The 21,464-nt window shown below is 39.9% G+C and overlaps 1 protein-coding gene across 1 annotated transcript in view; it reads left to right on the top strand.

The window, feature by feature from the left end:
- Positions 1-21,464, top strand: part of otog (otogelin) — an 84,915-nt gene that overhangs the window by 27,048 nt on the left and 36,403 nt on the right. The window contains exons 18-26 of the mRNA XM_047362505.1: positions 2,007-2,081; positions 2,670-2,713; positions 2,807-2,972; positions 13,427-13,534; positions 14,128-14,266; positions 18,418-18,552; positions 18,631-18,777; positions 19,233-19,352; positions 19,605-19,721. Of these exons, the coding sequence (XP_047218461.1) occupies positions 2,007-2,081; positions 2,670-2,713; positions 2,807-2,972; positions 13,427-13,534; positions 14,128-14,266; positions 18,418-18,552; positions 18,631-18,777; positions 19,233-19,352; positions 19,605-19,721 (1,051 nt within the window). The remainder of the gene's footprint in view (positions 1-2,006; positions 2,082-2,669; positions 2,714-2,806; positions 2,973-13,426; positions 13,535-14,127; positions 14,267-18,417; positions 18,553-18,630; positions 18,778-19,232; positions 19,353-19,604; positions 19,722-21,464) is intronic.

The raw sequence follows: 21,464 nt of genomic DNA, 5'->3' as shown, positions 1-21,464 counted from the left end.
AGAGACCTAGCAAATCCTCAGATTTTCTTTTAATGAACCTTTTATGTATAACTGAATTAAAACATAAAGTCTTGTTATATGTCTTGTTAATGGTTATAATCAGTCTGACAGAGAGAGGTATCCCAATCCTTGTGGTTTTTAGTATAACAATGACCATCAGTGGGACCCTTTGTGGGGTTCCTTGAGACGACATTGTTGTAAATAAGCGCCGTTTAACTAAATAATCTGAACTGAAACTATCTGTGTAGTTATGCTGCTATAGGCTTAGGCTGCTGGAGGACATAACGACCACTTTCACCGTCTTCGCTACATTCTCACACTACTCTCCAATTTTGCATTATTTGCTGTTATTTCAGCTTTTAACCTTGTTCTCTCTTTTCTCTTCCTAGAAGCTACACCTGGTCTGGCTCTGTGTCTACCTGTGACACCTTTCTGGAGAGGGGAATTGTCCGAGCTTCTGCGGGCAACAACTTAATGCTCACCCTCTACCAATGATCCACATAGCCCTGTCTTTTAGTGTTTAACCCTCTCTCTCTCCTAGACATGGAAATTGACTGAGCTTTACTGTAACTAATTATATGTGCTCTCTTTCAGACTCTAACCTTGAAAACTGGCTCAGAGTTTATCTGTTCTTTCTTTCTAGGTGAAATGACTAAAGGAGCTACATCCATTAACATTTACTTTTCCTTCCCATAGAAAGGACTCCTGGATCAGTGCTTCTTTGTTCTCTTTGTGTCTCTGCTCTGTTCTCTCTAATCCCCAGTCGGTCGTGGCAGATGGCCGCTTATACTGAGCCTGGTTCTGCTGGAGGTTTCTTCCTGTTAAAAGGGAGTTTTTCCTCTCCACTGTCGCTACATGCATGCTCAGTATGAGGGATTGCTGCAAAGTCAACGCCAGTGACTGTCCACTGTCTCTACATGCTCATCTGGGAGGAGGGAATGCTGCAAGTCACTGACTGGATGCAATCTGCTGGGTTTCTTTAGACAGAAAAACGTTTTATCCAATTTGAATAAATAACTGAATCTGACTGCACTGTTCAATGGTTAGGATTAACTGGAATGTATGTACCTGACTGTTGTGAAGTGCCTTGACACAATATGTGTTGTGAATTGGCGCTATATAAAGAAAACTGAATTGAATTATACCGCACAGAAAAATACTGTTTTAATTAATTCATAATTTCCCTTATGAAGGCGTCATTCCTACACACTATAGCTAATTTTTTGCAGATTTGTGTTTCATTATTTGTTTAGCACTCTTTCCCTGAAATAGTTTAAATATCAAGACTAATCTTGACCAATATTGTTAACAGTGACAAAAATAGTGCTTGTTGGTGTAAATGAACATGTTTTGTACTTAATTTGAGGTTTATTTGCTCAATTAGTTTTAAAATTCCAATTCAAAAATTCTTTATAATTCCAGAGGGAAATTAAATGAGGGATTGCTGCAAAGTCAGCTGGGGTTCCTTAGATACAACGAATTGGCAAAATAAACTGTACTTTACATTACACTAGGATTGATCGATTGAGCGATCATGATCAACTCAATAACAACATCTCACCATTCCATCTTTCAAGCGCTTCTGGGAATGGTCGTGTGGAGAGAAAAAACAGTAACTCACCTGCGAGTTTCTATCGCTCCAGATATGCACCTCTGTTGCATCGTCCCGTGAGACACGCTGGAAATGGCAATGAAAGTTTATTTTCCGCGCGTTTTATAATCCTGAGTGACATCAGAGCTGCGACGTCTGTTGAGCTGCACATGTTGAACTACTCAGCCCAAAATGGATGACCCCAGCACTGAATGGATTCTGTCGTATATTTCAGTATTTACACCGGTCCTGTTCGCCTTGTAAAATGCATTAAGAGAACATTTGTGGTAAATTTGAGCTATTTAATTTAACTAAATTCAATTGCCACAAGTTTAAGCAAGATAATCATGTCAACGATCTGAGTTCAGCAGGATTTTGTCTTTTGTTTTAATACGTTTCTCTTGTTTTTAATCAGGAGTGAGTGTCCCTGCAGTTTTCTTGGAGCAGATTACGAACCAGGAGATGTGATCATGACGTCAGCAGGTGTTCAGTAAGATGTTCTCTAAAGTTTCTTTTTCCCAAAATGCTTTTATTGTATTTTTTCATTTACAAATTTTGCAGTTTATTGTAAGAAATTGTTTTGCTTAGTTTTAGTTTCCTAAATCATGTGGAAAGCCTGGCATGCAACCTGCTTTATATGTTACAAAAATATGACCTCTGTTGCAAAGCAACCACCCAGAGATGGGTTGCATTGCAGAAGCAGTCCTTTTAGCATTTGATGATGTCATTATGATACCTTCAATGTATGTTGTTTCCACAGGGCAACAGTTACATTTAAACAAGTTTATTTTATTAATTAGCAAATGCATTGTATTAAACTATGAACATTAAGAGCATGACATACTCACTGCAAGTCACTGATTCTATGCGATCTGCTAGGTTTCCTTGGACTGTTTGATAATTAGGATCAATTAAAATGGATGTTCTTGACTTAAAATCTGTAAAGTGAGACGACATGTGTTGTGAATTGACTCACTGGAACTCTTTGATGTGCAGCATATGAAACTTGTCATATATGATGATGTTATAAGCTGATAATATATAATATATGCTGATCATTTAACATTTTCCGATACAGGCTCTGTCTTAATGGTAAACTGGTGTCCCAGACTGCAGAAACTGGTAAGATGATTCTTACCCTGATTCAGGTTTTTTGTAGTTTGTACTTGATGTTTTAGATAATATTTTCTGTATTTTCTCTTTAACTCCTTGCAGACAGGCTTTGCCCGCCAGGTCAACTCTACCTGAATTGCTCTGATGGGGAAAACAACCTAACACCAGGAAGGGGCGTGGCCTGTGAGCGCACCTGTGAGTCCTTCCTGCTCAACATCACCTGCTCTGCACACGAGCCCTGTGTCTCTGGATGTGCCTGCCCGCCCGGGTGAGTAGTGGCTTATGTTGTGTGTGTGTAAGGACGCCTATTGAATCCCAGTGTCATTCTTGTTGAATCAAACTCCAAACCAGACCCAGGTGCTTTCATCTTTACTTTCAGATTAAAAATGGAGCAGTGTTTAGAAGACATGTAGTGTAGTCTAGTGCATCAACATCTGGACCTAACCCTGACTGATGGTCACCCAATCTTGTCTTTTGCAAGCAAGCCACACATTCTCAGTAGTGTTAAGATCTGTGGAGTGTTTTGACTTCAAAGGTCTGATGTTCTTTGAGGCCCTTTATCCCTTTTTTCTTGTGACACAGTGCTACATAATGCTGGAGCCCAGAGATAACGTTTCTAGGCAGAACTGGGACCTGCTCAGTATCTTTGATGAAAGTAACCCCACACATGGCTCACCTTAGGAGGCTTCAGTGTTCGCAGCACACAGAAGTCATGGTAGTTCTTAGCTTTTCTCCTCCCGATGTTTCAAACAGTGAGACGGAGGATTCCTCAGAGAAAATGGAACGTTGCACAAGTCTTCTGTTGTCCATCCTTGTACAAGACAGTGAAAAAGTATTTTCCCCCCTTATAGATTTCTTCTGTTTTTGCTTTTTTGTTACAACGAAATATTTCAGAACATCAAATATATTTCAATATCAGACAGACACCCTGAGCAAATGTATGTAAAAAAAAGCCTCCTAAACCTACACACACTGGAGGGTTTTCATGCACCAGTTCACATCCTTAGGGTTACATGCCTATCACAGGAGTCTCTCTCTTATTGCTAAATGACGAACTCTGACCTTAACTGAAAAAACGAAGCCTTCAGAGCTGTAGAAGTAGTTCTGAGTGACCTCCTGGATGAGTTGTAGATGAACTCTTGGTAGGCTGGTCACTCATGGGAAGGTTCACCACTGTTCTGTGTTTTTTCCGTATGTAGATAATGTTTCTTCCTGTGATTCCCTAAATACAACAAAGTAGACTAAACTGAATCTCACATTATCACTTTTATGCTGTAATATTTTTAGAGATCTGTTGGTTTTTGGTGCAATGAAAAATATACATTCTGAGTAAAGATTTACAGGTCAGCAACATTTAGAAAGCCTGTGAAAAAACAGAGAATGAAATAACATATTTTTTGTGGATTGGGATCTTGTTTTTGTGTCAAGCTTGATGACTTGTGACCTTTCCGGCAGAACAGATTAACATAGAGGCTTTAAAATGACTGCCGGTATTTTTTTCTGCAGTGTTCTGGTCCTTGGAACACCAAATGAGCAGCTGTCTGAAGACCCGAGGAGTCTGCATGGTTCATACTAGACAGGCAACTCTCAAATGTATTTCGGCCCAAGACCATCTTTATGGTCTTGTGATGATTCATCGTGGTGCTTTATGGGCCAATAGCAGAATTTAAAAATCTACTCTTTGTGAAACAGGGAGCCAGTGCAGTGATTTAAGACGTGGTGTAATGTGATTAAATTGTCTGTTGCTGGTTAGTACTCTCTAATTTATCTGCTGGAGACAGAAAAGTCTTTAAAGCTAGAAGATGATGCAGACAGACAAACTGAGGCCCGTCAGCCATCCGATCCCTGTAACCCTTCAGGTTTTCACTCTGAGAATGGAGTTAAGGTGTTTTGTTTAGTGACATAAACCAAGACTCATCCTGATAAAATGCGCATGCATTGATTAGTTTAAACATGTCATCTTGGAATTCAATTTTGGCAGCCCTACACTTGAGAATATGAGTTTGCAACTATTTTCTGGTTACTTGGAAATCATTTTTATCATTTATTTGCTCAGCAGATTTGTTTTGATTCTAGGTCACCAGTGTAGGTTTTCAGTTTCAAGTCTATAGCAACCCAGGGCGCCACCAGACTCTGTGAAAAGGTCAGTGATGTGCAGAGATGCCTCAAAAGTCATCTAAGACCTGCAAATGTCACTGGAGTGACGCTCTTCGCCACATAAACCAAGATGACCTTCATTATGACATTAGACTCTGGATCTGATACTTAGGCCTTGATAATACTGGTTAATAACTCCCTGAAACCTGAGAGGGAACTGATTTAGTGGTAAATATGGTCACAAAGGTGTCTCATTGATGCTCAGTGATGATGTAGCTCTAATTAAGAGACTATGTAAAGGTTTTGAGGTTACATCAACCTGAATCATCAGTGTGAACTTAAAATGCTAAACTACTCAGGAAGGACATACATGTGTTAGCAAAGCTGGTCAAAGGTTTATTTAGGATTTGATTTTTGGTTTGAGGTTAAGGTTTGGTTGTCTTTTTTAATCTCATGTACAATTGCAGAAGTTTTAATCTTCACCTCATTAGGATAAAATTGGCGTTGATTTGGGGCTATTAGTGATTCATTACAACCATTTGTTCTTGGGTGGAATGATTATACGGCACACAATTGAAATCATTTTGAAAACAAGAATCAGGTCCTCCAGTTTGTAATTATTTTATTTTTTTCCAAAAAGAAGAAGAAGCTTTATTGCCATTTGGGTACAATGAAGTGTTATTAGCGACAATTCCAGAAGCAGCTATAATCTCTCAATGAAAAAACTTAAAAAAACAGATAGATAACTGATAAATAAAATGTATATTGAAATTGTATGTCTACTAACAGGTGTTTAAAAGCTATTACCTTCTAGAAGTTATACAAACTGTGTTAAATATATACATACATTCAGCTAAATCTTTAATATTTAGTGAATATTGACAAGCTAAAGGCCTATTAGCACCTTGTTTGTGATGACTGGTGAAGCTGTTTTTCTTTGGAAGCTTGTAGATTTATACAAGTTGGAACTATTTCTAAACAACAGCAGATTCCAGGATTAACTGTACAGAACTACAAGTTATTCAGATGTGCCACCACTTTGCCAAGATCAGGCAGAAGATCCAACCTGTCACTCTCATATGAATGGCAGCAACCTTAGCTTGACCTTATTTCACAGCTGACCACATTGGCAAGAGCTGTTTGGTCACTTTAACAAGAAATATGTTCGGAGGAGTCAAGCGGAAGCTTTCACAGCTAAGAACACTTTCACGCACGGTGGTGGTAGCATCATGCCGTGGGGTTGTTTAGCTGCTAGGGGTACTGGTGCATCGCATCCAAATGTTTCACCCTCATCTCAAATCAACTGTAAGGTTTATAGGTTGATTGTTTCAAGAGGACAATGATCCTGAACACACATAAAAGCCGGTTTTGGAATGGATAAAGCAGGCCAACACTAAGCTTCATGGATGGTTCCAACCTAAACCATGCTGAAAATCCTTGTTATGTTTTGAAGCTGTGTTAGTGCCAGGAAACCAACAACATTGCTAATAATAGGTTGTTGGTGACTCAGTGTGAGTCCAACTAGAACTGCTCAAGCAGGATGTGGTGAAGGAGATGTTTTAATTGTGTATCATCAAATAAAAAGGCTGGTTTGTGCTGAATTTGGCTGTGTCAGCCTAGTTAAGAGGCTGAGGATGCATCCATAGAAAGCCAACACACGTTTGGAGAGAGCATAGAAAATTCTCACAGCAAGGCTGCGTCAGTGTGCCACTTAAAGTAAAAAAAAAGATGAAAATTTAAAAAGAAACCTCAACTCAACTGTGTGGTATTTATCTGCAGCAGGACTTTGAAACTTCTAATGGGAAATAATTAGCTGCCGTGTTGACTGAGGACTCCATTGTGTTTTTCTCTCACAAAGGAACACTTTGTTTATGATCAAAATGTCGACCATTCATTCCCTAGTTCTGTGTCAGCTGAACTCATATAAACTTGAACTTTTAGGTCCAAAACAGAAGCCAGCAGTTTCCTGGAATTTGGTGTCAGTTTACAGTTTATATGTACACATCATGCTGTGCAAAGGTTTTAAACCCCCGCCTGAGGCTTTATATTTAGTTTCCAAATAGCCTGATTTTTTCACGGTCTTCTTAACCGTTCTTGATCAGCGGTTCTCCAGACTTCCTGATAGTCTTTAAAAGTTTCTCTTTTTACATCACCTTTTTTATTTTAGATTTTCAATTTAGTCCTTAAATCTGACCATTTGGGAAGAATGTTTTTTGCTGTTCCCCTTAACTCTGACCTATAACTCATACAAACATTTATAGGTTTCTTGGACCTGGCCATGACAGCAGATTGTGCAGAATCTGCTTTATGGGAGAAAATGTATGTCTCATTGCAAAAAATACATTCACAAGCAGATGCACAGTATCTGAAAGTAACATCCTCTAAAAACAGGAAAAATCCAGCAAAGACAAAGGAAGAAGTGCATCATCCCAACCTGGAGGGCTTCCCTAAAGGAGGCGCTAGAGGATTTAAAGCAAAGAAAACTGTCTATATGATTTGCACAAATAAAAAATAATAAAACACTGATGATTAGATTAAAAATATGCATTAAACTTTATTTGGATTAGCCACTGCTTTTGCACACATAACTGTCTTGTTAAGTATGTCAAAGGAATTAGAAAAAATGTTTAAAGATATTACTACTTTGCAATGAACTGAATTTTTGATTAAGATAGTGGAGATAATCCTTCTTTACAATAACATCAATGTCCTGAATCAAATAATATGTAAAACCGGAGTAAAAATGATTAAAACTGTCATATATGTAGGTAGGATTTAATGTGGGAGATATTATGTACAAGATTTGAGACGTTCATGTCTACTTATCAAAATAATCACAAGTGTTGCACTGGGGATGTACAAAACTTTAACAATGAAATTAGATGGTTTTGGGTTGCCACAGAGTGTAAGTAAAATACAGGAGGATGGTAAACTGAGGGTAACTGTGTCATTAAAAATTCAACAAAAAAACTGGAAAATAATTGTGTCTTTGTGACAAAATGCTGGTAAAAAGGTGTCCAGTTTAAAACTGGTTCTTATTGTTTTATGTGACAGACCAACACAGAATTGCACAAAATTGTGAAGAGGAAGGAAAATGTTAGTTTTTAAACATTTTTATAAAATAAATTTAAAAAGCTTGTCATTAATTTGATACCCTTAAAAAAATCCAGTGCAGCCAGTTGCCAAGACATCTAATTAATGAATACAATCCACCTGTATATAATTTAATTTCAGTTTAAAAGCAGCTGTTCTGTGAAGGCATCAGAAATTTGTTAGAGAACAAACAGCATCATGAAGACCAAGGAACACAGCAGACATGTCAGAAAAAAAAAGTAGTGGAGAAAGTTATAGCAGTTCATTTCTGAAACAATATCCCAAGATTTGAACAATTCTTTGGAAAGAGTGTTTTACAGTTGTAAATCTACCAAGCCCTGTGCGTCACTGGCAAGTTTAATCAGAGAAGTAGCTGTTAGGCCGATGGTAACTCTGGAGGAGCTGCAGAGATCCACAGTTCAGGTGGTAACTGTTGACAGTACAAGTACTAGTCATGTAGCACACACGTCTGTTTATATGGGAAAAGATTGGGGTTGCTGAAAGTAAGCCATAAAACGTTTGGTAGAAAACTAATATCGCACATCACCCTGAACACACCATCTCCACAGTGACTCATGGTGGTAGTAGAATGCTGTGGGAATGCTTTTCTTAAGTTACCAAAAAAGATGGATGGAGCGAAATATACAGCAGTCCTGGAAGGAAACTTGTTGGAGGCTGCAGAAGACATGAGACTTGGGCGGAGGTTCCCCTTCCAGCAGGACAACCTCTCTTAACATACAGCAAGAGTAACAATTAAATCTTTTAGATTAAATCATATTCATGTGCCAGAATAACCCCGTCATAATCCAGACCTAAAACCAGTTGAGAATCTGTGGCAAGGGTTTAAAGTTGATGTTCACAGACGCTGTGTTTCCAATCTGACTGAGCTTGACCTATTATGCAAAATATTGACTCTGGGGGGCTGAATAGGTAGTGATGCACACAAAACTTTTCAGATATTTATTTTTAAATAAAATTTTAAACCTTTACAGTGACAAATTTAATATGCATTAACACATATAACAAAAGTAGCTGAGACCATTTCCAAACTTGATTGGACCTTGCGGAGTTCAACTGTGCAGCAAAAAGCACAGCTGAATTGTTTTGGGAATTTGCTTGCTCTTCTTTTTTTTAGTTTAACAGTAACTTCATCCTCACTTGGTTTTACATTGTACCATGAAATTAAAATTCAGCACAACTGGCTGTATCTGTGAGGATTAATTTATGGCATGTTCGTAGGTCAGGAGGATGAGTGATTGCAGAATCTTTGATCAGAGTAATCGATACAGCCACTTGGCGTGTGGATAAAGGAAGCTGTTAACAGCGTTTTATCTGTTGTGTAACTCTACTCAGATGAACCTGAGGTTTATGGCGGCACCATTCAGTATGGCACTTCATTGTCTGCTGCCTCACCAGTGGATGTAGTTCAGCTCTGAATATTACAAGATGCTTATCAGCCTGGTCCTGCAGAGTGGAAGAGAGCAAATGCAGGGATCCAGACAAAGACTGTTTTTCTCTCACTATCTCTGAGAATCCTAATTGTCTGGTTTTCTCATGTAGTGAACGGGTGTTATTCCTTTTCATTCACAGTTGCTCACTCTTGAAACTTGCTCTCTTTTATTTGCTGGAATTTTCCTGTGGTGGAAGCCAACCTGCTTTTGCTCTGCATCTGTCAGCGTTCTGGCAAATGAGTTTGTCTAAGCTAAAGACAAATTCAGGAAGTTCAACTCTTCAGAAGTTGATAGTATTTATTTAGTTGAAGTTTTATTTCAGTTTTTTTTTTGCCATTTTATGTTATCTTTGAAATGTATGGTTACATTTGGAGGTTATAGACATATGAACCAAAACTAAATTTATACATCCATGCACTGCCTTCCACTTATCCAAAATCAGGTCACAGAAGTAACCTGTTCATGAAGGAAAGCCAGGCATCCCTCTCTTCAGCAACAGATTTCAGCTCATTCTGGGGGATCCCAAGGAGCTCCCAGGCCAGTGTGTCCCGTACCTGCTTTGGGGTCTCCCCTCAGTAGGATGTAAATGGACAACATCCAAAGGGAGTCATCCTGATAAGTCTCCTGAGCCACCTCATCTTTCTTTTGATGCCAATGAACTGTAGTTGGGCTTATACTGGATGACGGAGCCCTTCACCTTATCTCTAAGTCAGAGCACCAATGCAAGTTGCTCATTTAGCCACTTGCTTATGGGATCTAGTTGTTTTGGTCACAATCCATATATTATAACTACAGGCGAGAATTGGAAGATGAGTCAGCCTATCCATCTTGCACTCCTTCCTACCATCCTTGTAAACAAGACAGCAAGATACTTAAACTTTGCTGCTTGAGACTCCACCTATTTTTGGTTGAGAACAATGACCTTAGACCAAGGGTGGGCAATTCTGGTCCTTGAGGGATATTGTCCTGTATGTTTTTATTGTTTTATTTAATTGATTTTAATTATTTGGTCAATAGAGGGCTTCGACAGAGCTTGGAGGTGGGCTGAGGCAATACTTCAGTTATCTGGAACAAGTACAGGTCCTTCTCAAAATATTAGCATATTGTAATAAAGTTCATTATTTTCTATAATGTAATGATGAAAGTTTAACATTCATATATTTTAGATTCATTGCACACTAAATGAAATATTTCAGGTCTTTTATTGTCTTAATACGGATGATTTTGGCATACAGCTCATGAAAACCCAAAATTCCTATCTCACAAAATTTGCATATTTCATCCGACCAATAAAAGAAAAGTGTTTTTAATTCAAAAAACGTCAACCTTCAAATAATCATGTACAGTTATGCACTCAATACTTGGTCGGGAATCCTTTGGCAGAAATGACTGCTTCAATGCGGCGTGGCATGGAGGCAATCAGCCTGTGGCACTGCTGAGGTCTTATGGAGGCCCAGGATGCTTCGATAGCGGCCTTTAGCTCATCCAGAGTGTTGGGTCTTGAGTCTCTCAACGTTCTCTTCACAATATCCCACAGATTCTCTATGGGGTTCAGGTCAGGAGAGTTGGCAGGTCAATTGAGCACAGTGATACCATGGTCAGTAAACCATTTACCAGTGGTTTTGGCACTGTGAGCAGGTGCCAGGTCGTGCTGAAAAATGAAATCTTCATCTCCATAAAGCTTTTCAGCAGATGGAAGCATGAAGTGCTCCAAAATCTTCTGATAGCTAGCTGCATTGACCCTGCCCTTGATAAAACACAGTGGACCAACACCAGCAGCTGACACGGCACCCCAGACCATCACTGACTGTGGCTACTTGACACTGGACTTCTGGCATTTTGGCATTTCCTTCTCCCCAGTCTTCCTCCAGACTCTGGCACCTTGATTTCCAAATGACATGCAGAATTTGCTTTCATCCGAAAAAAGTACTTTGGACCACTGAGCAACAGTCCAGTGCTGCTTCTCTGTAGCCCAGGTCAGGCGCTTCTGCCGCTGTTTCTGGTTCAAAAGTGGCTTGACCTGGGGAATGCGGCACCTGTAGCCCATTTCCTGCACACGCCTGTGCACGGTGGCTCTGGATGTTTCTACTCCAGACTCAGTCCACTGCTTCCGCAGGTCCCCCAAGGTCTGGAATCGGCCCTTCTCCACAATCTTCCTCAGGGTCCGGTCACCTCTTCTCGTTGTGCAGCGTTTTCTGCCACACTTTTTCCTTCCCACAGACTTCCCACTGAGGTGCCTTGATACAGCACTCTGGGAACAGCCTATTCGTTCAGAAATGTCTTTCTGTGTCTTACCCTCTTGCTTGAGGGTGTCAATAGTGGCCTTCTGGACAGCAGTCAGGTCGGCAGTCTTACCCATGATTGGGGTTTTGAGTGATGAACCAGGCTGGGAGTTTTAAAGGCCTCAGGAATCTTTTGCAGGTGTTTAGAGTTAACTCGTTGATTCAGATGATTAGGTTCATGACTCGTTTAGAGACCCTTTTAATGATATGCTAATTTTGTGAGATAGGAATTTTGGGTTTTCATGAGCTATATGCCAAAATCATCCGTATTAAGACAATAAAAGACCTGAAATATTTCAGTTAGTGTGCAATGAATCTAAAATATATGAATGTTAAATTTTCATCATTACATTATGGAAAATAATGAACTTTATCACAATATGCTAATATTTTGAGAAGGACTTGTATGCTGGACAAGGGACACCAAAACATGCAGGACAACAGTCCATGAGGTACAGAAATCCCTAATTCTGTATCAGAGTTTGAGGGGCTGACTGTCATAATAGCTGTGGACCATGCCAGCTTACGCTGCAGCTCTGCCAAAGATAAATCATGAATACTCTCCAGAAAACATATTTATTGATCTTATCGTTGGTGCCTCATTGGTGGTACTTTAGGGTCTTTCATACCTATACAACGAGAATAAAGCTTGGTTTGCACTGCCTATAATAACACTGACTTGATTCCAGTAAGTATTGATTTCTGCCAATGTTACCCTTTGTAATTGGTTTTGTTCATAAATTTTATGTACAACATTTCTTTGGGGGCTCTCTTGTTCAGGAGCCTTCAGATGATGTGGTTCTGTTTATGTCATTGAATTCATAGCTCCAGCAGTTTAATGTCAAGTTAAACTACCAGAATGAAGATTAGAACTCTCAGGTGAAGAGCGTAATCCTGAATAGGAAAAGTGTTTGTTGCCAACTGCTGGTTGGGAATGAGCTACTGCCACTCATAGTAGTTTAGCTGTCCTGCGGTTGGATTCATGAATCAGGGTAGATGGAAGCAGGGGTTAGGGTTAGGATTGGGAGATTTATAGGATGATTTAAGCAGTGTCTGAAAGGTCAACCTGCATATTTATTATTCAGTCAACATTCCTCACCCTATGCCCATGTGCTTGATTGATGGGAGGAATGGGATTATATTAGCAGCAGCAATGAGCTTCCTACACAGAGTGGGCAGGTTCATTTTTAAGGACAGGGTAGAGGCCTTGGATATTTAAAGGAGTGTGAAATGGGATGGCTATGTCCCAAAGAGTCATTTTAGGGTGTTTTTGAAGAACTTCCACTACAGATAGAAGAGAAGCTATTGAATTGAATGGAAGAATTTATTGTCATTGTATACAAAAATACAATGAATTTAAATAGTGGAACCTACAGCTTCCTCTTTAACTCCACTCAGAGTTAAAGTGTCTCAGAAAGTGGAGTCTCTGCTGGGATGTGTTGATTATAGCCTGGGTGTTGATCATCCAGGTCAGGTCGTAAGTGATATGAAAGGTAAAGATCTAGTCCTCGTTAGAAATACTGCATTTTGGAAATGTATTTGGGAGAGCACCGAGTACCTTGGGTGGGCTGTACAAGGTAGTTATGGTAACAGAAGTCCAAAGACACTTGCTTAACCTGATGTTCCTATAACCCAGTCCAATATAGGTGGATGAACAGACAAACCAGATTTTGCTCTAGGAGATTAGCTAGGTTTGACATTTAATCCATTCTCCACTTCAATTAAAATACATAATCTGTGTACTGTGAACATAATTTTTAAAACAGGAATTCCTAATCTCATATTTCTTTTCTCTCCAGGTTACTAAAACATGGGGATGAATGCTTTGAACCTGATAGTTGCCCCTGTTTGTGGAAAGGAAAAGAATATTTCCCTGGAGATAGAGTTTCTTCTTCCTGCTACCAGTGGTACGTTCACACCTATGAATTTATTTTATTTGATAAAATTTTCTTTTTGTCTGTGTGAGCGTAGCTTTTTTTTCTTTTCTTAGGTTTCTTATTACAAATTTGTGTTCCTCTACTAAAAAGATATTTCAGAATGAAGACAAATCTCTAACAAGTTTCCACTGCAAGATTTAGTCTGACACCACAGAGTCCTGAGGCTGTCAGAGCAGCAAAAGTTGCCATCTGATATGTGTAATTCTCTGTTATCACGAGACAGAAAAAAGGCCTTGAAAGGCCCTGAAAACAGAGCGGGCCCTTGTTGCATGTCTCTGATTCCATCTCCTTTAAACTGTTCATGGCCGGTGAAAGAAACCTCCCAGTGATCTCAGTTATTTTCCCATCCTTCTCCTTTAAGTTAACGCCAGGGAAGATGATGTAGATGACAGCTTAATGGCACAATGAGTGGCAATCCAGCTTTGGCCAATTTACCATCACTTTTCTGCCTTCAGTAGACCAGAGGCTCTTCACAAATGGAGACAATTAGATATGAAAAGCAGTTCCTGCACTAAGTGGGAACAAGTTGATGCTGAACAATTGAAGCTTTTCTTTCCTTGTAGTGTTTGCCAACACGGGATGTTCCAGTGTATGTTTCGTCCATGTCCATCTATGTGCACAACTTACGGTGATCGCCACTATAGAACGTTTGATGGGCTACTGTTTGACTACGCCGGTGCCTGCAAAGTTTATCTTGTTAAGGTACTTAACATACATTTCTGCATCAGTTTGGTTGCTGAGTTTTTGTATTATTCATTTTTTATTAGAGAAAGACAGAAAACATTCAGATACCATTTTGAATTTTATTTTTACCATATGGCAAAAAGATACCTCAAGGTTAAGTGTCTTGAGCTTTGTCGTGTTGCAACCACATACTGTATCTCAGTGCATTTTCAAGTAGTGTATTTGTGATACATTGTTTTCAAATGTTTTCCCCAAATAAATATTCAAACATTGTTTGGTATGTGGTTGTATTCAGTCCCACTGAGTCTATACTTTGCAGAACCACCATTTGCTGTAATTAAAGCAGCAAGTCTTTTGGGTTATGTCTTATCCATGTGAAGTTGTTTAACCGTTCTTCTTTGCAAAATAGCTCAAACTTGGATGGAAAGCATCTATTAACACCAATTTTCAGAACATGCCACAAATTCTGTATTTTAATTTAGGTCTGCACTTTAGGTAGGCCATTCTATCACATGAATATGATTTGATCTAAACCATTCCATTCTAGATCCGGGTCTATGTTTAGGGTCGTTGTCCTGCTAAAAGATAAACCTTCACCACAGTCTTGTCTTTTGCAGCCTCAAACATTTTACACATCATCTGACCAGAGCACATTCTTCCACATGTTTGCTGTGGTCCATCCATAACTTCTTAAAAACTGCAAACTGAACCTTTTCGTGGCTTTCTTTCAACAATACTATCATCTAAGATGACGCCTGTAATGGCAATTTTGGAGCTTTGCTCTCTTGTTTTCTGCGTATTTTTGTGGTGCTCTCTGCCACCATTCGGTTGTCTCTTTTAGCAGAGAGGAACCTCTAAACATCCGACAGTCCTGGTTTCGCATTTTATTAATTGACGGCTCCCTTGCCTTCAAACCACCTGGCAAATGTGCTTCTTCTCACCTGTGAAAACTCGGACCTCCTCAGATCTGCCGCCCTCTGCTTTACTGAAACCTGGCTGAGTGGGAACACCCCGGACTGCGCACTTCTGATACCAGGCTTTCAGCTGTTAAGAGTGGACCGCAATGCAGACTTATCGGGAAAGAAACGAGGAGGTGGAATCTGCTGTTATGTAAACAAAGGTTGGTGCAGTGATACCAAAGTGATGAAGAAGACATGTCATCCTGACCTGGAGTCCTTTCTCTTAAACTGTGAAGCATTTTATTTATCGAAGGAGTTCTCCTCATTTGTATTGGTTGGCGCTAACATACCACCTCAAGGCTCCACTTTAGAGGCTGAAAAACGACTGCCTGAGCTGATAACAGATGTGGAGAAAGAACATACAGACTTCCTTATCATTGCTCTTAGTGATTTTAACAGTGCAAACCTCTCCAATGAACTTCCCAAATACAGACATCACATTAAGTGTACCACCAGGGATGAAAACAATCTGGATCAGTGCTACACAACTGTAAAGGATGAATATCATGCTGTCACCAGGGCTGCTTTGTGACTTTCTGATTACTGTCTGATCCATCTCATCCCAAACTACAGGCAAAAACTAAAAGCTTCCAGTCCTGTGGTTTGGACTTTTAAGAAGTGGACTGATGAGTCAAAGCAGATGTTACAGGCCTGCTTTGATTGCACAGATTGGACTGTTTTTGAAACTTCAGCCACTAATTTAAACCAACTCACTGAGGTGGTAACATCATACTTCAGTTTCTGTTAGGACATGTGTGTGCAGACCAAGACATTTTGCACAAACAACAACAACAAACATTGGTTCATTTCACATCTGAGAAAGCCGCTCAGGGATAAGGAAGAGGCTCTCTGCAGTGGGGACTGGGCCCTGTAAAAGCAGGCCAGGAATAAACTGACGAAGGAGATCAAAGCAGCGAAGAGAAGCTACAGTGAGAAGCTAAAGAAATGTTTCTCACATGGAGATGCTTCTGCTGTTTGGAATGATTTGAAAAACCTGACTGCCTACAGAAGCCCTTACCCAACCCTGAGCAGAATCCTCGCCTGCCAAATAAACTGCAGGTATGAAAAGCAGCAGTTCACACCTCAACCCAACTCCTCCACATCCCACTGAGAAACAAGTCTTGGCATACACCAACCAACCCCTACCTTCAGACCCCCTGCCTGCACTAATGATCTCAGAGAAAGATGTAAATAGGTTCTTTCAGGGCCTGATAACAAGGAAGGCCTCAGGACCTGATGATGTCTCCCCATCAAGCCTGAGGGCCTGCGGTGATCAACTGAGACGCATCTTCATTGAGATCTTCAACAAGTCAGTGGAGCTGTATGAGGTTCCTTCCTGCTTCAAACTCTCCACCATCATCCCAGTACCCAAGAAACCCACCATCACAGGATTAAAGGACTACAGGCCTGTTGCTCTGATGTTTGTGGTCATAAAATCCTTTGAGCGACTGGTGTTGAAACACCTGAAAGACATCACAGGTCTGCTGGACCCCCTGTAGTTTCCTGAAGGACCGGCAGTAGCAAGTGAGGCTGGGGAGCATCTTCTCCTGCACAAGAACCAACAGCAACGGCGCCCCCCAGGGGTGTGTTCTCTCCCCACTCCTCTTCGTCCTCTACACAAGTGACTGCACCTCAGTGGACCAGTATATAAAAGTCCTGAAGTTTACAGATGACACCACTGTTATCGGTCTGATCCAGGAGAGTTATGAGTCTGCATTTAGACAGGAGGTGGAGCGGCTGGTACATTGGTGTGGTCACAAGCACCTTGAAGATAACCCACTCAAGACTGTGGAGATGATGGTGGACTTTCAGAGAACACCACCCCCACACACCCCCCTCACCATCCTCATCAACACTGTGTCTGCTGTGGACCATATTTGTTCCTAGAAACCACTATTTCTTGAAACCTGAGATGGTTCTCACACAGACAATGTTCGGAAGAAAGTCCAGCAGAGACTGTACTTCTTGAGGCAACTCCAGAGGTACAACCTTCCACAGGAGCTGATGGTCATCTTCTACACTGCCATAATTCAGTCTGTCCTGTCTTCATCCATCTTAGTGAGGTTTGGCTCATTCACAAATAGGACAGGTCCAGACTGCAACAATCGGTCTGCAGAGAGAATCATCAGGGTTGACCTTCCCTCCATCCAGGATGTATACAGGTTTAGGGTCAGGATAAGGGCAGCTAAAATATCTGCAGACCCTACACACCCTGCACACAAACTGTTTAGACTTTTACCTTCAGGTCTCCTAAAACCAGCCGCCACAGAGACAGTTTCTTCTCCCAGGCTGTTTCTCTGAAAAGTTCCAGAACAACACCATGCATACTTGGACTGATCTCACATTATCTTCTCTTGTAAAGTCACTTGTGTATATTTGTACATTTTAAAGATAGTTTATATATTTTTTTATTTCCATTTATATTTAAAAAAGGAAAATAAATCTTTACTGACAACAAAGTGTACTGGAGTCAAATTCCTTGTTTGTGTGCACAAACTTAGCAATAAAGCTGATTCTGATTTCTTTTGATCACTCATCAATGAAAGTCTGATTTATAGAGAACGTGAATAATAGTTATCCTGTCAACAGGTTGTACCACCTGAGCTGTGGATCTCTGCAGCTTATCCTGAGTTACCCACAGATACTGAAGGCCTCTTGGTTGCTTCTCTGATAAATGTTTTTCTTGTCTAACTTGTTGAAATTAGGTGGATGTCAATGTCTTGTTAGGTTTGCAGGAAGATGGCATGATAAGTTTTTCTCGCTCCTTTGAAAGAGCTGACATCTTACTACATGGTGATATGGATATTTAATGTCTTAGTAAGGGGCAAAATGACAATAGGGTGGTCTGACATCCTTAAATTGGTTAAACCAGATATTGAAAAAAGGGAAGGCCTTTTGAAGGAGGGTGTTCGTTGGGTGTGGCTCATAGATGGGTAATTCTAGTCCTCCAGGGCTGATGTCCTGCATATTTCAAATATTTTCCTGCTGAAACACACCTGATTTAAATTAATGGGTCATTACAATGCTCCCACAAGACATTTTGACGAGGCAGAGGAAATGCATGTCCAGTATAGATGGATGGTTGGTCTGCAGAAACAAAGAACAAATTGATGTTTTCAAACTTAAAACTTTTGCAAGTACTTATTTCTGCTTAACTTCCAAGCTGTTTAGATCTCAGCTGTATCTAAGAGTGTGTCATCTCATCCACAGAGCAGCGCTGATGTGATGCTGAATGTTATGGCCGAGAACGTTGACTGCTTTGACAGCGGAATCATCTGCAGGAAATCACTTCTGATCAACATTGGGGGATCTTTCATATCTTTTGACGATGATTCTGGGAAGCTAGTAAGCACCATCTTGATTGTGTTTTATATGTTTTTGTTGTAAAATCGAGAAGGTAACAGGATTCTCCATCCCATGCAGAATCCGTCTAGTGTGATTGACAGGAAGCAGCAGATGTTCATCTGGCCAGCTGGATATTTCACAATTATTCACTTCCCAGAAATAGATGTGACGGTCTTGTGGGACCGCAAGACCACAATTCACATCCAGGTTGGACCCCGTTGGCAGGTTGGACTCCATTTTGGACCCTTTTTTACTCTGCAAATCTTTAACATAAAAACACTATCTTTCTTCTTCAGGTTCCTGAGATCTGACTGATCTAATGAAGCCTCTGTAGCAATTTAAAATACAAGAACAAATTATCTGAGTATACTATGAGTCCCCATAACAGCAAGACAAAATCTCCCTGGTTGGAAGCAAAATGTTCCTACAGCAGCCTAGTTACAATTACCTTGTGGCCCAAACCTTAAACCTTTATCCCCACAAATCAGTCAGAATCAAAATGTGTTTTTTTTTTTTTCTCTAACTGGATCTCAGTGCTGCCACCCATAGTCACGGCACACATGAAGAAAATAAGAACTCTGTGCTTGTGGCTCCTAAACTGTTGCATCATGTACAGACTTTCATGAGCTCCATATGAAGATGTGAGGAAAAAGCAAATTAAGATAACGTAATGTTTTTAGGGGAAACTCAGCGGCCTGTGTGGGAACTTTGACCTAAAGACGATCAACGAGATGCGGACACCTGATAACATCGACTCTCCAACACCGCAGGAGTTTGGAAACAGCTGGACGGCAACAGAGGTGAGCAGAGCATCCTTTAAATAATTGATAATTTTTCTAACTGAGTCATCCTTGAGTAATTTCATCCCTTTTAATCAGCATGTTTTATCAATTACCTCATACTGTTTAAAAGGTTTTATTCACCTGTATTTATGCTATAATTTTTCCAGAGTGACCAGTTTTAATTTAATTTAAAATATTAAAGTTAATATTTTTCTGTGGTAAATCTTACGATAAGATTGAATCTCCTGTTTATTGTGTGCTTGTGTCCAGTGTGTGAACAGTCCAGACATCAGACACCCCTGCAGCCTGAGTCCTCTCAGAGAGCCGTTTGCAAAGCGTCAGTGCGCCGTCCTGCTCAGTGAGGTCTTTCAGACCTGCCACCCAGTGGTGAGGAGTGGTGTATATATATATATATATATATATATATATATATATATATATATACTTTATTTTAGTAAATCAATTCAGAAAGTGAAACTCATATAGGATGTACATTCATTGCACACAGATATTGCACACACACATATATGTTTTAGGTGTTTATTTCTCTTTAATCTTGTAGTTGTTGTAGAAAATGAGATTACATTACACTAATAAAAAGAAGATTTTTAATACAGAAATGTTATGTTACGGCTGGCCTACATAGTCATGGGGTAGACTCCTGACATTTTTCCAGCATGCAGTCATTGACAGTTTCCACAAGGAAGGTAAGTTATGAAAGGGGATTTCATAAAAAAAAATTGTCTGCTGTGCTCAAACATATTGTTGGAAAGTTAAGTGGAAATAAAAAGTGTTGTAGAAAAGGTGCACAAGCAACAGGGAGAACTATAGCATTGAGATGAATGTGAAGAACAGCAGATGGGCTAAAGCTAGATTCAGTTATTGAAGAAACATTACACATGTACCCAGAAAGTGGGCTACAACTGTTGCATTCCTTGTGTTTAAGCTACTCCTGAACTAGAGACATCAGCTTCTTACCTGGGCTAAATAGAAAAAGGATGTGACTGTATCCCAGTGGTCTAAATTCCTGTTTTCAGATAACAAAACATTAATTTAATTTGGAAATCAAGGTTCCCGAGTCTAGAGAAAGAGTGGAGAGGCAAAGTATCTGAGCTGCTTGAGGTAAAATGTGAAGTTTCAATAGTCAGTGATGATTTTGTTTGCCACATTATCCACTGCTCTTGGCCCAGTGTGTTTTCCAAAGTCCAAAGTCAACGCAGCCATTATTTTATGTAAAACTCAAAGTCCCACTGAATGTGTTTATCAGCAAAAACGCTCAAAAGAGCCTGGACCATATATCCTCTTCCTTTGGTCTATTCTCAATCACAAAAAGTAGGCTTACATATAAATCCCATAACAAGTAGGAAACAACAACATGCAGGTCCTAAATATGGCTGGTGAGCAGAAGTCAGAACATGGCAGGTAAGGGTCCACCAATCTTCGCTGCTCAGCACATATCTGAAATCTGAAAGTCCTACCTCAGACCAGGACCTTTTATTGGGGAAAGTGTGGACCCTGGAAAGTGAAATTACTCTGGTAAAATTGTGTCGAATCGCATGGAGGGCTTTTAAAATCCTAAGTAATGGCTGAAAGTCCCTGCAAAAGAAAAATGGCTGATGACATTTTGTGCGGCATGGTTATGGAGCGATAAGCCAAGACACCAAACTTAAATTATACTATACTATACTTATGTGTCTGATGTAATATTCCATTTATCTGAGTTATATCTATTGTTTTACTTAGCTGTAAGCCAGATTCATCAAAATAAACACCTAAAATATATCACACTGCATGTAATGAATCTATATAGTATGTAAGTTTGACATTTTAGATTGAGAATAAACTTTTTGAAAATAGTCTAATCAGTTGATAAGCAGATGGTGTTGGAGAGGACAGTGGCACAAACAATTCTTAAATGAAATGATAAAACGGACAAAAAGTGTTTTCCTCTCAGAGTCGATAACAGGGGACTTTTTATTCAGAACACAACTCTGAATATATCAACAAAGTATTCTGATACATACAGGGCGTACTGCATTTATTGAAACTCCTATCGTGACTTATGTAAATGTTTCTGGTACTCTATACTGCATGTCAGGGTGACCTGAAAAAAGGTGATGCTATTGTTGC

The sequence above is a fragment of the Girardinichthys multiradiatus genome, chromosome 4 (assembly GCF_021462225.1).
Source record: "Girardinichthys multiradiatus isolate DD_20200921_A chromosome 4, DD_fGirMul_XY1, whole genome shotgun sequence".
NCBI classification, from domain to species: Eukaryota; Metazoa; Chordata; class Actinopteri; order Cyprinodontiformes; family Goodeidae; genus Girardinichthys; species Girardinichthys multiradiatus.
Note: the sequence above shows the minus strand (reverse complement) of the source record. Positions and strands in the feature narration are given on the sequence as shown.